Genomic DNA, 16,031 nt, shown 5'->3' with positions numbered 1-16,031 from the left:
GCGTCCTCGCCGCTTTTCCGGGGTGCCTCGCGCCCGCCCCAGCCCCTCCAAGCCACCCTGGGGAAGGCACCAGCCGGAGGGTCCCAGGCGGACGCTGATGCGTTCGTCCCGCGTTTGTCCAAGTCTTGGTGCCGCCCAGGCTCTCCCAACCCGCGTTTCCTCCCATCTAGTGCCAATCCCTCAGCCCTCAGAGCCAGCGCCAGAGCCCCCGTTCTCGGGTTGGAGAGGGAGGCCGGGCCGGGGCAAGGGCCTGACTTCACCATCCTTCCTGGGCCTTGGGACCAGCACCAGCCACAACCCATGGGCCGTCCCCAAAAGAGGTCACTGGCTACTGGCTGCCTGCAGCCCCTGCCTGCGTCATGGTGCTAGGAGGACACCTTCAGGCAACTGGGTGTCATGGTGGGGGCCTGTCCCAGTGAGGCCTGGAGACAGAGAGGTTCAGGTGTGAGGGGCCCGGGGCGGGAGGGACGTTTGTCCTTTCTCAAGGATCCTGCTGGCCATACCCATGGACGTCACCTGGGACACCTGTCATGGCTCAGCAGCCCCCTGGTATAAGGAGGGCTGGATGCCAGGCTGACGGGCAAGGCCCAGCTGCAGTATTTACAGCCCAGCCAGCATGGGACAGTGGGTGACAGAGACCGTTCTGGGCCACCCCCAAACGTACCTGCCTGCTGACCACGCTGTGGCATGGAGGCCAGCACCGGGCACTCTGCAAGGAGCCATGGCCACAGGCACACTGCGGGCAGGGGGTGTTCAGCCCCACGGACTCTGCCCAGCAGTGACTGCGTAAGTTCCAGCCCATGGAGGTGGGGGCAGGGCCGAGGTGCTGGCCCAGGAGGCAGGGAGGTGGGCAGTGGGCGGTGGCAGAAGGGTGCGAGGAGTTCATAGCTATGGCAGGCCCCTGCCACCTTCCCTTCCCTGGGACCCAGCCCCAGAGCTTGCTTCCCAAGCTCCCTCCTGACGCTCTCCGAGCCCACGGTGTGAGGCCCATGGCCTCTCCCAGTCTGGGTGTGGTGCCACTCTCCACACTGGGGGTGTCCTGTGAGTATTCCAGGCAGAACACCCCAGTTATACACTCCCTCCATCCCCTACCACACACACACACACACACACACGTGTGCACACACGAACACACAGGTGCACGCACACACACACACGTGAGGCAGTGCCTTCCCAGGAACAGAGGCAGGAGCTTCTGTGCTGCCGAGACATAGAGATTGGGCTAGACACAGGGACTCTGGGCCTGTCCAGGAAGAGAAGAGCCAGGTCGCCCAGAACCACACCCTGGTTCTCTCCAACCCCCTGCCCTGGCTGGAGGCAAATGGGAAGCAGTGAGTTTCTGCCCAAAAACTATCCTACGCATTGGGTGCTCCAGACAAGAGGACTCAGAACAACTGCCTGAGCAGAAGCCGAGCCCCAGAGTTCCCAGCCTTGGGGGCGGCCCTCTGGAGTGGGGGACCTCATAGTGAGGACCGAGCAGGGGCGGTGGCCTCTCGAATCTGGAGGGGAGGCAAGGGCTGAGGACTTGGGTGGAGTCTCGGGTCCCAGGAGAGGGTTCTCCCTTAGAGGCCGGGGCTGAAGCCAGGGGCTCTGGGGTACCAGTGCCCAGGACAGATTCTGCCCCCCCTTTGCCAGCCCAGCCAGCTTTCCAGGGCCCTTGTCTACTGTCCTGGCCTCACGCCTGAAGGGGGTGCGCACAGGCGATGCCTTGATCCCGCTGGCCTGGAGCTATCTCTGCTCCAGTGGCCGCCCCGTGGGGAACCCCATTAGGGTGTTTTGGGACTTCAAAGACCTCAAGGTTTCCGGATGCTTCCTTCGGAAACTTAGAAACTCCACAAGTGTCTGGCCACAGTCTCACGGCTCCAGGTGGTGGAAAGTCTCCGGGCTGCTGTCCGCAAAGGGAGCCCTGTTTTGCCAGGAGGGGCGTGTCCGCTTGCTCCTGCTGTGAGGAGTGGCCTTCTCTCCTCTGTTTGTCTTTGGGGCTGGAGCTGCAGGGTCAGCTGGGAGCCGCTGCCACAGGGCACCCTGCAAACTTGCCCCACTCACGTCCACAGTCTCCAGTGGGAGCTGTCACTGCATAGCCAGATGCTGGCTGGGCAAGTACTTGCGTTCCTCGGCCTGACCTGGGGCACCTTCCAGAGCCTGGCCATCCCCAGGATTGCGGAATGTGGCCTCTCCTGTTCTCAGGTAAGCTCCCGCCTCCTCCTAGGCACCTACACTGTGGCAGATGAGGCCCTGGTTTCTCCTCGGGTGGGTGTGGCCTGATGCTCTCAGCACATGGACAGGGACAAGTGAGGGGTTGCAGGGGCCTGGGGGCCCCTGGTGGCGCTGGTGAAAGGAGGCTGGGAGACCTGGCCTGACCCTGCCGAACTGCTCTGGGAAGTGTTTGCTGGAAGCTCAAGGCAGGGTGAGCCCACCTCCGACCCACCTGTGACCTCCAAGGAGGGTGTTAGAATCTAGAGCAGCGCGCAAGCCCATCCCGGGCTCCCCACCCCACCCCCCAGGCTGCTCTGAGCCATCGGGAGCCAGCGGCAGCACACAGGCCTGGGTAGACACCTGCCAAGGAGACACTTGGGGAACGGGGAACATCCCGAGAGTGAGATGCTGGCAGTGGAGGTGCCTGGGGGGTAAGGTGGAGGGGTGCTCCTGCTGCAGAGCCGGCTGACTCAGCCTTGCAAGAGAGGGTGTTTCATCACCTGCAGCAAGAAGTGTGCCAGCCGTCCCAGGAAGGGGTGCTGGTGCCCAAGGCTGGCTGAGGCACAGTAGGGACACAGGTGTGGAAAGAGCCCGGAGGGGGTCCTGGGAAGGGGGAACTCACTGAGGACCTGCTGGGTGCACCGTTCCTGGCATGGGGACAGCAGACAGCAAGATGTGCCTTTAGGGCGGTGGCCTGGTCACCTCAGGGGACTCAGGACACCCAGCAGCTCCACAGGGCCTGAAATGGGTCCAGCAGCGGGCTCAGGGAGGGGAGGGGGCAGGGGGTGTGGGTGCCACAGGCAGGCTCAGATTCACGGAGCATTTGTGGCACAAGGAAGAAAGCAGGCTGGGATGCATGGGGGCCGGTGGGAGCAGGCGAGACGGGGAATTCAGGTGCGAAAGGTGTTAGCTGGATTCCCTTCTGCAGGGGAGATGGAAAACAGGGAGGGACAGGACTGGGGGTCCTGGCTGCGGAGAGGGAGAAGTGAGAGTTGAGACTCAGGCGACTTTTGCCTGTCGGTGGATGGAGGAAATGGTTCCTGAGTTGGGAGACCTGGAGGAGGCAGCCTTGAAATGTGAGCTGGAGAACTTTGCGGAGGTGGCTGCGGGGTGTACCTCCCGGTGCCAGGGGAGTGATAGGGCTGTCCCACATTGCTACGGGTAGGGTGACCCTGGGGAGCGGGTGGGGACCAGGACTGAGCCCTCCCTACTGCAAGGAAAGGGACAGGGGCTGAGGCAGGTGGAAGAGGCGAGGAAGGAGGAGAAAAGCTGCAGGGGAGGGGAGAGGAGGGGTTCGCAGGGCTGAGGAGGGTCTCATGGAAGATGGGTGGGGAGGGCTGACCAGGAGGGGTCGAGGGGTGAGAGGAGTGGGAATCCGGAGGTGGGTATAGGGGCGCTGCCCGGAGCAGCCTTAGGCCAGGCGGTGGATGCAAGGGGGCATGGGAGCCCCTGTCGGGGTGGGCGGGGGGAAGCCTGGGACAGGAGGCCGGGCTAAAGCCGGCCTGGGGGAACCTGCTCGGGTGGGGGTGGGAGGCTGGGCCCGATGCTGGGGACCTCAGGGTGCGGGGACCACATGGGGGCCAAGAGAAGCCACCCTGGGGGTTCCCAACAGACACCCCCGCCGCTTGGCAGCTGGGAAGCCCCGAGAAGCACGACGGAAAACCCCGTAGCTGGGAGACACCCAGGGCCCAGTCTCAGCCCCAGCTCCCCCCACATCCCTCGCAGTTCACCCAGGGCCAGGCTCAGCCCCAGCTCCCCCCACATCCCCCACAGCGCGCCCAGGGCCCAGGCTCAGCCCCAGCTCCCCCCACATCCCTCGCAGTTCACCCAGGGCCAGGCTCAGCCCCAGCTCCCCCCACATCCCCCACAGCGCGCCCAGGCCTAGGCTCAGCCCCACTTCCCCTGACCCCACAGTGCGCCCAGGTCTGGCTTCCTGTGCCCCATGGGGGACGGGCAGAACCTCATGGACGTCCCTCGCCCCTGACAGCGGCCTCTCCTGCAGCCCCAGACACACGGGGCCACACGGCCAGCCCTGGGTGGGCTTCAGCACTGGCACTGGGCTCAGAGTCCAGGAAGTCAGGAGAAAGAGCTGACCCCCTTCCCATCTCCAGCCCGCCCCAGCCTCCAAGCTCCCAGCAGGGGTTCTTTCTCTCCCTGATTGGAGACAGGGAGTCTAGGCCACAGAGGGCACCCAGAGGGGCTTCAGGGTACCTGGTAGGAGGGAGGGTGGGGACCTGCCACTGCCCCCCGTAGTTCCACACGGGGGCCTCACTGGGCCTCCCACACTGCCTCTGCAGCTCCTCCGGTGCCCAGGCTGGTCTGGACTGCCCCCACCTGCCCCCTCCCATCACCGCCCCACCCTGCCCCCACCTGCCCCCCTCCCATCCCCACCCCACCCTGCCCCACCCTGCTCCTGAGCCTGCTGGGATCAATCCCCAGAGGCTGCCCAGGTAAGCCCAGCCCCTTTTGCCTGGCCGAGCCCTTGGCCACCTGCAGTCAGCTCCGCCAGCCCCTCTTTGAGGCCCTGCTCCTCACCAGGGGCCGAAGCTGGGCTTCCATCCGGCCGCCCCGTCCAGCCTCCCTCCACCCCCAGGCAACCAGTTTTACGGCCATTGCAGGCGGAGGAGGGTCCCGCATGGCGGTCTCTCTCTGGGGAGTCATCGGGGTGGTCTGCAAATGGGTGGAGACAGTGGGGAGAATGACGACTCCGAGGCCATCTTAGGGTGGGGTCCTGGGCTGGAGCCTAGAACAGAAAACATTTCATTAGGATCCACCATTCCACATGCAGGCTGAGGGTCACTAACTGCCACCCACGTGTGGCTCCCCAGGTTTTGCAAATGCCCCCGAAACTGTTGAGGTTTGGGGAAACTGGGTGAACTCTGGTCATCATCTAAACACTTTCCAAAATAAAAAGTATTTAGAAAGAGGTGGGAGATGTAGCCACTGGCCATAACGGCTTCACAATTCAAGGAACAGCCCCAGCTGTTCCTTGTTCTCAAGGAACAGAAGTGGGCCCGACGTTTGCTTTTCCATGTTCCCACCTGGGCCAGCATCAGAAGTCCAGCTCTCCATCTTGAGCTCCCCCCCACCCCACCCCAACAGTCTGGGCTCCTCCAGTCCATGGAGGGTCAGCTCTTTTCAAGAATGGAGCACCGTGTTGACCAGGGGCTGCACAGTCCAGCACCCCAGCACCGTGGCCTGGACTCCGGGGTCCTGCCCTGCTCTGAGGGTGCTGGGGCCTGGACTCCGGGGTCACACCCTGCTCTGAGGGTGCTGGGGCCTGGACTCCGGGGTCCCGCCCTGCTCTGAGGGTGCTGGGGCCTGGACTCCGGGGTCCCGCCCTGCTCTGAGGGTGCTGGGGCCTGGACTCTGGGGTCCCGCCCTGCTCTGAGGGTGCTGGGGCCTGGACTCCGGGGTCCTGCCCTGCTCTGACGGCACCAGTGCCACCCTGTGCTCCCCAACCTCAGCTCCCATGCCATTGTTGCAGGGGTGTGGGGTGCTTCCTGCCTCACAGGCCACTGGGGAGCAGCCTGTCCCACAGACCCTTCTAACCCGTGGGAGCCACAAGCCCTCCTCATGCCCTTCTTTGGGCACCCTTGGTCAGGTTGGGCTGAGGGTGATAATACATCAGGACTGTAGCTTTCACCAGGACCGTCAGGGCCTGTTCACCCAGCCGCACGGTGCCCCCACCACCAGCTCAGCCTCAGTTCCTTCCAGTGCCTCAGTTCCTTCTAATAGAATAGAAGTTTCTTCTCAGAAATTGACCTCTACGAGCCCCCCAGGAACCTCTTAGATTTCTATCCAGCACCCCCTGACTCTCCAGACCCCTCTAGCTCCTCTGGAGCCCTCTGTTCTTTTCCCACCTCTCTCGTTAGTTACATCAAGTGTAAGTTGCTGATTTCCCAGGTTTCGGATCGTTCTGTCTCCCCCTTCTTGGAATGCGAGCTCCTCTAGAGGCAGGGAGGGTTCACTGTTTTCCTCTGTTCGTTAATCCCAGCACCTAAGCAAGCCTGCCACGTCGGGGGTGCTCCACCAGTGTCCACTTAACAAATGCACAAGTGGGTGGGGGAGCCAGGGCTGAGGGTCCGAAGGGACTCAGACCACATTGTTTACTGAGTGATCGCCGTGTGCCAGCCCTGGGACAGTCCCCTAACACTGAGGAGGAGCCAGGACTGAGGGCAGCCCAGGACTCCGGGAGTGAGGGCCAGGGCAGGAGCAGGACAGGCTGGGGAGGGGTGCCCGCAGCCACTCACCCTCTCACTGTTCTGTCTCCAGGGCTTCGCCTGCAGGAGCCACGGGAACCGTGAGTACATCTCAGCCCGGGGACGATCAGGGCCTGCACTCCCCCGTGTCCCTCTCAGTAGACCCAGGTCCACCCAGGCCCCCAGGGCCGCTCTGTCCACCGTGGGAGGCAGGTCTGCCTTGCATTGTCCCCAGCAGCCGGGGTTCCCCTTCCAAGCAGGGCGAGCTGCCATCACTCACCGATGGGTGTGGGGTCCTGGACACACCCAGGCAAGGTCACCCTGGCTCCTGCCCAGAAATGGGTCAGCTGCAGATAGAGTCCCGCGCCTCCATTTCACTCACAATACCTCGCTGTGTTCCAAACCCTGGCCCAGCTGACATCCCACCAGCGGCGGGTGGAAATCCCCCTGTCGTCTAGCCAACCTTTACCCTCTGTAAAGTGATCCCACCTGGCCTTTGCACAAATACCTTGGTTGTCTTTGTAAACAGCATATATATTTATAAAAGGACACTGAGTGACGCAGACGGTATAAGGAAGAAAGTTAACACTCACTGGAAAGCCTCCATGTAGACATAAACAGTATTCACCTCGAGAAACATTGCTAATCTTTGTATTTTTAGTAGAGATGGGGTTTCACCATGTTTGCCAGGCTGGTCTCAAACTCCTGACCTCAGGTGATCCACCCACCCTCGGCCTCCCACAGTGCTGGGATCACAGGTGTGAACCACCTTGCCCAGCCCCAGAGTGTTTTTAAACACAGAGTGGTCCTCAGCCGCCTCCTCTGTCAACACCAGTTTGAATTCCCAATTCCCCACCACGTTTTCCCAGTCCCCATGCTTGTGGCTGCTTTTGTAACCCATTTGTTCCTATTGAGCCCCCTTCTTCCTCCTGAAGTGAGCACATCTGTTAGGCCCTCTTTCAGGAGGACTCCGTGGGTGTTACCTGTGTGCCTTAATTTGGGTAAGGCAAAACATATTTATTTCTAAGTGTTTATGATGAATTTTAGTTTCACGGTTATTTCCACGCAGTAACAGTGAATTCTGTTCAGTGCCACACATTGTTTGTGTGTTTCTGCTTCACCCACCCTTCCCCCTACACACCCTCCTCTTCATTTTGTCAGCATAGTTGGGACAAGAGCCCGTTCTTATTTCATACATTTTATTTTACAGTGAGCAGCTTCTCCTTCTGCACATTTTTTAAAAATTTAGTCTCCATAGAGACTGTCAAAAATTGCCAATGCCGACTATATTTTGAGTCATCATGGTGGGGTATTGGGAAAAGTTTTCAATTAGCAATAATCGCACCTTGGATAAACCTCACTGGCTACAATACTGCCACTGTGCAAAGCTGAGTTTAAAAAATTTCTTCCTTTCCTTTAGGGACTCCAGTTATACATATATGAGGTCACTTGTGGTCGTCCCACAGGCCACTGATGCTTTGTTCATCATTGTCGTCACCATCACCATGATTTCTCTGCTTCTTTTTGGATAGTTTCTATTGCTGTGTACCCCAGCATCTCTCCCTCTCCCCCCACCCCCACCTCTGCAGTGTCTAATCTGCTGCTAATACTATCTGATGTATTTTTCAGTCAGACATTGTAGTTTTCAGTTCTAGAAGTTGGATTTGGATTTTTTTAAATATGTATCCTATGTCTATAATTAACTTTTGAATGTATGGAATACAGTAACAATTGTATTAATGTGCCTACCTTTTTTTTTTTTTTTTGAGCCAGAGTCTCCTTCTGTCACCCAGGCTGGAGTGCAGTGGCATGATTTCAGCTCACTGCAACCTCCACCTGCTGGGTTCAAGCAATTCTCCTGCCTCAGCCTCCTGAGTAGCTGGGATTACAGGCATGCACCACCATGCCCAGCTAATTTTTATATATTTGGTAGAAATGGGGTTTCACCATGTTGGCCAGGCTGGTCTCAATCTCCTGACCTCAAGTGATCTGCGTGTTTTGGCCTCCTAAACTACTGGGATTACAGGCATGAGCCACCATCCCTGGCCTCTTTTCTATTAATTTTGTGTATGAATATTGTGTTAGTTTTGACCAGATGCAATAGCTCACACCGGTAATCCCAGCACTTTTCGAGGTCGAGGTGGGTAGATCCCAGATGCAATAGCTCACACCTGTAATCCCAGCACTTTGGGAGGTCGAGCTGGGTAGATCCCTTTGGTCAGATGCAATAGCTCACACCTGTAATCCCGGCACTTTGAGAGGTCGAGGTGGGTAGATCCCTTTGGCCAGATGCAATAGCTCACACCTGTAATCCCGGCACTTTGGGAGGTTGAGGTGGGTAGATCCCTTGAGCCCAGGCATTCGAGAGCAGCCTGGACAACATGGTGAAATCTTGGTCTCTATAAAAAATACTAATATTAGCTGAGTGTGGTGGTGCACACCTGTGGAGGGAGAAAGACTTGAGCTCAGGAGGCAGAGGTTGCAGTGAGCTGAGATTGCGTACTCTAGCCTGAGTGACAAAAGTGAGACCCTGTCTCAAAACAAACAAACTTTTGTTAGTTTTAATTGATTTTTCTCCAAATTAGGGTTGTTTTTTCCCCAATTCTTTGCATGGCTTGTAATTTTTTACTGGATGTCAGACATTGTGAATTTTACCCTGTTGTGTGCTGAGAGGAAAAACAACATTTTCTTTATTCCCACAAATATTCTTGAGCCTCTTCCTGGCATACAGTTAAGTTTCTTGGAGACAACTTAGTCTTATTGGTCTTGCTTTTTCGATTTGTTAGAAAGCACCAGAGCAATGCTCAGTCTAAGATTAATTCTCCCCTTCTAATGAGACAGCCTCTTCTATGTGCTGTACCCAGTGCGCTTTGAGTCATGAGGTTCTCAGTCTGGCTGCGAACAGGGGCTAGTCCCAAGCCTATGTGAGCCCAAGATACACTCCTTCAAATTCTTTAAATTTTTTTTGAGACGGACTCACACCTGTCACCAGGTTGGAGTGCAGTGGTGTGATCTCGGCTCACTGCAGCCTCTGCCTCCTGGGTTCAAGCAATTCTCCTGTCTCAGCCTCCCAAGTAGCTGGGACTACAGGCACCTGCCACCACGCCCAGCTAATTGTTGTATTCTTTGTAGAGACAGGGCTTCACCATGTTGGCCAGGCTGGTCTTGGTCTCTTGACCTTGTGACCTGCCTGCCTCAGCCTCCCAAAATGCTGGGATTACAGGCATGAGCCACCTCACCTGGCTTTTTTTTTTTTTTTTTTTTTTGGAGTCTTGCTCTGTTGCCCAGGCTGGAGTGCAATGAAGTGATCTCTGCTCACTGCAACCTCCACCTCCTGGGTTCAAGTGATTCTCCTGCCTCAGCCTCCTGAGTATCTGGGATTACGGGCACCCACCACCATGCCAGCTAATTTTTGTACTTTTAGTAGAGATGGGATTTCACCGTGTTGGACAGGCTGGTCTTGAACTCCTGATCTCAGTTGTCTTCCCACCTCAGCCTCCCACAGTGCTGGGATTATAGGCCTGAGTCACCGTGCCTGACCCACTCCCTCAAATTTTTCTGGGTGGTGCTTTCTCCGCTTCTGGTGGTTCCGTCACACGCACATGTTCATGAATACTCCAAGTATCCGCAAAGCGAATATTCGCCAGAATCCTCTCCCCTCTCATACTCGGTCAGGAAGCCCCCGCTGCCAGGGTGCTCCATCCAGCGCCTCAGCTCAGGGAGTGTGCCAAGCTCCACATGGGACACCACCCTCACCACTGCCTGGGAACACCCCCAAGATAGTGGGGCATTCACAGAGCTCTCCGGATGTTCCCCCATTTCCCAGGACTCACCGTGTTTCACTTCCTCATGTCTTGAAACCGTTGCTTGCAGTTAGAACCCTGCAGTGGGTTACACCCTATGGAGAACTGGCCTGCAACCCGTCAGAGGCTGAAGTGGAGCGTCTCATTATCACGGGATGGAGGCTGGGACTGGCTGCACCTGCTGCCCTTTTGCTTCTCCCTCGGTCCCTGGTTACCCTCATTCCTTACTCTCCTGCCTCAGCAGCGTGCTGCGTTCAGTGCGGGATCCGCTGAGCAGCAGCTGCACTGTCTCACCCACAGCGTGTGGGTCCCATGCCTCCGTGGCCATGCCTTCTGTAAAGAAGGTGGCAGTCCTCCTGTGGGATGGCAGGGTTGCCAGGCTCCGTGGCTCGCGTGAAGTTCTGCTCTGAATCCTACCTGCAAACCAGGCTGAGTAAAGGCAGCAAAATTGCTCAGCCCCCAGCGCCCAAAATGATACCCCAGCTCCACCTTGCCCAGGTGCTGAGACTGCCAGCAATGGCGTTTGGTCTCAAAGCCAAAGGCCCTGGGGGCAAGGGGGTAGGCCCCATGCCCCCTTGCTGGCCAGGTGGGGCCGCAAATTTCGCTGCTCTGATGCAGACTGGCATGCAGTCTGCTCCCCTGACCCAGGCCCACCCGGGTACCACCGACACTTGAGTGTCTCAGGTGGGCTCCCCACATGCCAGGGGCCTTGCTCCTGAGTTGGCTTGGGGTGAGATAGTAAAGACCCCCTAGCAGAAGACTTTGCAGCCCCCGGGCTCTCCCCCTTCACAGACCCACCCACAAAGCCTTTCCAAGCACCGGGAACTCAAGGCCTCATGCTCCTTCTCCCTCCCCAGGGAACATTTTTAACAGCTTCTGCCAGCCACGCCCCGTGTCCATGTCCATGTCGGTCCTGGAGGCCCTGACCCCCTCCACTGCCATGCAGTGCTTCACCCCTAACGGCTGCTCACTGCTCCTGCGTGTACGCGCCTCCATCACCCTGCATGGTGAGAGGCGGCCTCGAGGGTGGGCCCAGGTGCCTTTTATACCCATCAAACCCTGGGCGGCCTGGTGGGGGAGGGGGCGTTGCTCACTGCACTTCACAGAGAGAAGGTGGAGGAACGGGGTCCCATGCCACATCCAGAGCCAGGGGTGGCCTGCTTTGACACACCCCATGGGTCCCTCCTCCACCCAGAGCGCCTGCGGGGCCTGGAGACCTGCATCACAAGCCTGGACACCCAGGAGACGCAATGTCAGAGCGTGTGGGTGGCCAGGGCCTCCCACCGGCAGCAGGCCGGGCAGCAGGTGAGGCCAGGGCCAGGCTCTGACGTGGCAGCCCATCCCGGGGCTCTGCCACCCAAGTCCCAAAGACTGGGTGCCCCTCCTCCTGGGTGCCATCCCTTGCCCTGGGCTCGAGCCATGCAAGTGGAACTGGCTGGGTTGGGTGGGCAGTGCCAGTGGGTCCACGCAGCTCACACCTGCACCTGCTCAGCTCCAGGTGCATTTTGGCTGCTTTGAGGTGAGCGTGGCCCAGCGCCTCTATGTCACCCTGAGAACCATCCCTCATTTCTGCGGGGTCCAGCTGGACCAGAGCCACCTCGTGGAAGGTAGAATCCCCAGGGCCTCCCTGGGCACAGCTGCCGTTCACCCTCCAGGGCCTGGCCTGGGGTGGGACTTGCCCAGGGCAGGGGCCTGGACCTCATGCAGGGCAAATCCCGGCAAGGCCTTCGGCTTAATTCAAGGTCGAGGTCGAGGTCGTATTGCAGAGGCACGGGGCGGGGCGGGGGGGGGGGGTGGGGAGCGAGCCGAGCAGCCCGCACCCCGCCATTGCCTCTGGGTTTTGCAGGCTGCGGAGAGGAGGACGTGGGAAGGAGCGTGCCCGACTGCCTCGGTGAGTTCCCCAGTTCGACGCCCCTGGGAAGACGCCCGGACGCTACGACAGGCTTCCTCTCCCTGGGGTCTTCTGCCCACTTGGGAGATCCTAAAGGGTCCTCAGGTGGACGACTCCCAAACGCCTGAACCAAGCGGGAGCCGTCACGTCGGGGCTCTCGGGACAGAGCACGACCCCGACTTGCCGCCCTCCTGCAGCCGGGCAGCTCAGCTACTGGGTGGACCGGAGGCGCAAGGCGATTCTGGTGCAGGTGCCCCGGGCCTCAGGAAGCCCCGACTACTTCGTGCGGCTCTGCCTCAAGCTGTTCACCTGCAAGGACGCGGGCGCCCCAGTGCTAGTGAGCGCCCCCACCCACGGCTAGGCCCTGGCCCCGCTGAACCCCGGTCGCGCAGCGCCCCGCCCCGTTTGGCCCAGGCCCCTCCCACCCCAGAGCGCCCCGCCAGCCCGCGCGGCGGCTCAGCAGTCCTTCTGCGCTGCAGGTGAATGCGAGTAGCGTCTCCCGGGCCGTCTCCCTGCCCTACAGCCAGGAGCTGCCATGCCTGTGCCTGGAGGTCGGTGGAGGTGTGGCCTGGACTTCGGGGTGTGTAGAGGAACAAAGGGATGAGCGGGCTGTCCTGACCCCAGACCCTCCAGCAGGGCTGGTCTGCGACCCCTGACGCCGTGCGGACCCAGATCTGCCCCTTTGAAAACGGCAAGTGTCGTGCGATGCCAAAGGGCGGAAGGGTGGGAATGACTTCGGTCAGTCTGACCCCACCATGAGGCATGATGTTGGGGGATGAGACAAGGGGCAGGCCCGGCCTAAACCCCTGAGCCTGCTTGGAAGGGCCTGTCATTAAGGGAACCTGAGCACGGATGTGGATGTGCACAAGGGTGTGTGTGCAAGTGCGTGCAATGTACATGTGTGCACACGTGGACCAGCTCACCTGGGAAAACCAAGTTTGTCAAGAGGGGCTGTCTGAGGGCTACCCTGCTCTCGGTTCTGCTCAGTGACTCTGTACACACACACACACACACACGTGCACACCCATACATGTGCACATGCACACCCATTCCCACGGACATGCACCCATGCACACACACATGCACTAATGCACATACACACCCATACACTGCATAGGCAGGCGAATCCATGCACAGGGAAACACACCCATGCACACATGTGCACAGACTTGGGTCCAAGCTCATAGACCATAGGAGGACTGCTCTGGACCCTGGCCCAGTGGTCACTGCAGTGGGTGACCCCATGGGCCCACTCGCAGCCAGAGTAGGGCCCAACTGACCTGTGTTTGGGGGAGGGTTCCTGCAGACACTCGGGCCCTGGAGATGCTGTGGGACACAGTCCACTACCACCCCGGGAGCCAGACACTGAGCTGGGAGCCCGCCTGCCCTGTGAGTGGCCAAGTGAGCCTGTGCTGGTGCCCGGGGCCCGGGGACAGCTGCCATAAGCTGCAGCACTCCAGCCAGCTGGCGCATCGCAGAGTGAGTGCCCGCACAGTGGGGATGGGGGTGGGCGTGGATGCCACAGCCTGACCTGAGCCCTCCTCAGGTGCAGTACCTGCTGGTGGACACCCAGCCCCAGCTCTGCCTGAAGGTGAGGGGTTGCTGCAGCCTGCCAGTGCCCTGCTTGGGGATGGGCCAGGGCATCAGGGCAGGGAGTGGGGCAGGGGGCCCTTACCCAGCCTCTAGGCAGTCCCTCAGAGCCCCCTCCTGGTCTGACAGTGGGTGAGTTAAGACCCAAGAAGGAGAACTGAGCCCAGAGCACCCTGAAGTTGACCCAGCCTGTCTCCCTGCACACTCTTTACCCACCCACACTCCTCACCCCGTTTTGCAGTTCTCCACCAGCTGGGGTTCCTGGGTGCGGTGCCCTTTCAAACAGCATCGCTTCCCAAGTAAGTTCTCCATGGGGCCTGTGCAGCGTGGATGTGGCGTGGAACACCCTTCACTTCACTCTGTGTTGGACGGGGAGGTGGGACCACAGGGTTCGGGGCCAGTGCGGGGCCCAGTGGGAGGGGAAGGTACAGTGGGTGGGTGCCCGGCCCACCGGGGAAGGAAGGGAGGCGGTAGGTGCTGGGCCAGATGGGGTCTCACCCTTCACTCCCCGCAGCCTGGAAGATGACCATCCAGCCTTCACCCAGGCAGGGCCACCTCCGGGCCACCTTCTTCTCGTCCAGCCCCGCCTACTTCCAGGTGCACCTGTGTCACAGAAGGAGGTCACAGCTCCCAGCCTGTCAACCTGCACTCCAGGCCAGCCCACTTCCTCCAGCCTCAGTGAGCCGGGCGGGTGGGGCTCTATCCTGGGGAGGTGGGGGTGGGTGTCAGGACTCCATCACTTCCCTGGGGGACCTCTACCCCATCTAGGCCCTGAGCCCATCTGGGGGCTAGCCTAGTTGGCAGGGAGGGGTGGGAGACCTTCTTTGTGGGTGCTGAGAGAATATGGGATAAGGACAGGCTCCTGGTCTGCTCTTCCTCCCATTGCCTGTGACCTGCCCTCCCCGACCCAGGCTGACCTGGAAGCTGCCCCTGCCATTGCCTTCCTGGACCTTCCCAGGGAGGAGGCCTGTGCCCCAGGCATCTGCATCCAGGTGGGTGTCACTGCTGTATCCAGCCCCTACCCATCTACTCCACTGCAGGACCTCAGTTCACACACACCCACATTTCCCACCCTCCATACCTCGGGGAAGCAGGAGGCCGTGTTGAAGAGCTGCCTTATGCCTGCAGGGCTGGAGGACCGATGTGCACTTCTCCGTCCCACAGCAGCTCTGCAACCTCCACGCCAGGGGGTGCCCCGCTTTCAGGGGCCGCAGGGGGCCGAAGACTGGACTCAGGCACTCCCGGCCTCCCTCGGCGGGCTGGGCATGGCGTGCGCTGAGCAGGAGACTGGGTGGGGAGGATGGGGAGACCATCCGGCCCTAAGTCAGGCTTTTGCACCAAGCCGAGGCCTATGCCCACCACTGCCCTCCAGCCTTGAAGTTCCCTCTACCACGTACCGCTGGCCTCCTGAACGCCCTCCCTGGCCTCACTCCATCACTGGCCGGGCCTCCTGTTCCCTGGGGGTCCACCTCACCTAATCAGAACTCTGATTCCAAGGGTGAGCGACTTGGGATGTCCCTCAGCCCACCAGCCACCGAGGCCCAGGCTCCCAGGACCCAGGGCACATTGGGACAGGACTCTGCCCAGTGGACAGAACTAAGCACGTGTGTCCTGGGTGTGGTCAGGAGCCTGGCTCTGCCTTGGAGTCCAGGAAGTGTCAGAGCTGGCACTGCCACCTGCCCCCAGTCCCTGTGAGCTCAAGAGCTCCCCTAGCTTCAGGTGGGATGAACTGCAAGAGCCACAGAGGTGGGAGGGGTGGGCTGGGGTGGATAGGACAGCTGGGCACCCAGGGCCCCTGGAGACCCTTTCCAGGGAGCACCAGCCGGCCAGGCAGAGGTCTCTGGAATGTCCCCTCAGCTCAGCTGAGCCACAGCCATTTCAGGGCAACCTGCAGCCTGCTGCCCCAGGACATGCCCAGGGCCATGGCAGGACCCGCACACCTGTATCTCCCCCTTCTCCCAGCAGGACTTTTTGGCCAAGCCTGGGTCCCCCTCCCCAGCAAAGATCACCTCCAGCAGATCGCAGACCAAAGAGGTGATGGCCCCCGGCTGGTCAAGTGTCCCTGGGGCTGGACCAGCCACTGTGGAGTGCCTGTGCCACGCTGGGAAGTCCACGGTCCCAGAGACCAGCCCTTGAGGCAGCAGAAGGGCTGGGCCTGGCTCAAGTGGGGGATCCTGGCAGACCTGGGAGGCACACGTGCTGCTCTCGGGGTCAGGGTGGAGCCCTCCTTCACTTGTGTGCTGAGGGTCCCTACAGCCAGGAGGCTGACGTCCACAGCCACTGCCCTCCAGGACTGGGCAGCCCCTCCCCTTCCCCCACATTATCTCAGCTTCCCACAGTGTGGACAGG

The 16,031-nt window shown here is 60.1% G+C and overlaps 1 protein-coding gene and 1 non-coding gene across 2 annotated transcripts; one reads left to right on the top strand and one right to left on the bottom strand.

The window, feature by feature from the left end:
- Nucleotides 1–1,993: 1,993 nt before the first annotated feature.
- On the top strand, nucleotides 1,994–15,087 carry IL17REL (interleukin 17 receptor E like). Its single transcript, XM_039463301.2, has 15 exons — nucleotides 1,994–2,187; nucleotides 6,472–6,499; nucleotides 11,059–11,208; nucleotides 11,397–11,506; nucleotides 11,694–11,808; nucleotides 12,048–12,092; nucleotides 12,290–12,429; nucleotides 12,572–12,643; nucleotides 12,729–12,783; nucleotides 13,399–13,571; nucleotides 13,639–13,683; nucleotides 13,924–13,981; nucleotides 14,197–14,360; nucleotides 14,594–14,674; nucleotides 14,811–15,087. The coding sequence occupies exons 1-15, from the start codon at nucleotides 2,086–2,088 to the stop codon at nucleotides 15,003–15,005; spliced, it is 1,533 nt and encodes a 510-aa protein (XP_039319235.1). The 5' UTR covers nucleotides 1,994–2,085; the 3' UTR covers nucleotides 15,006–15,087.
- On the bottom strand, nucleotides 7,648–7,788 carry LOC120361504 (U4 spliceosomal RNA). Its single transcript, XR_005577690.1, has one exon. It is a non-coding gene; the product is annotated as a U4 spliceosomal RNA (small nuclear RNA).
- Nucleotides 15,088–16,031: the final 944 nt, after the last annotated feature.

This window comes from Saimiri boliviensis, chromosome 21 (genome assembly GCF_048565385.1).
Source record: "Saimiri boliviensis isolate mSaiBol1 chromosome 21, mSaiBol1.pri, whole genome shotgun sequence".
Classification (NCBI taxonomy): Eukaryota; Metazoa; Chordata; class Mammalia; order Primates; family Cebidae; genus Saimiri; species Saimiri boliviensis.
This window is presented reverse-complemented; position numbering and strand designations above follow the sequence as displayed.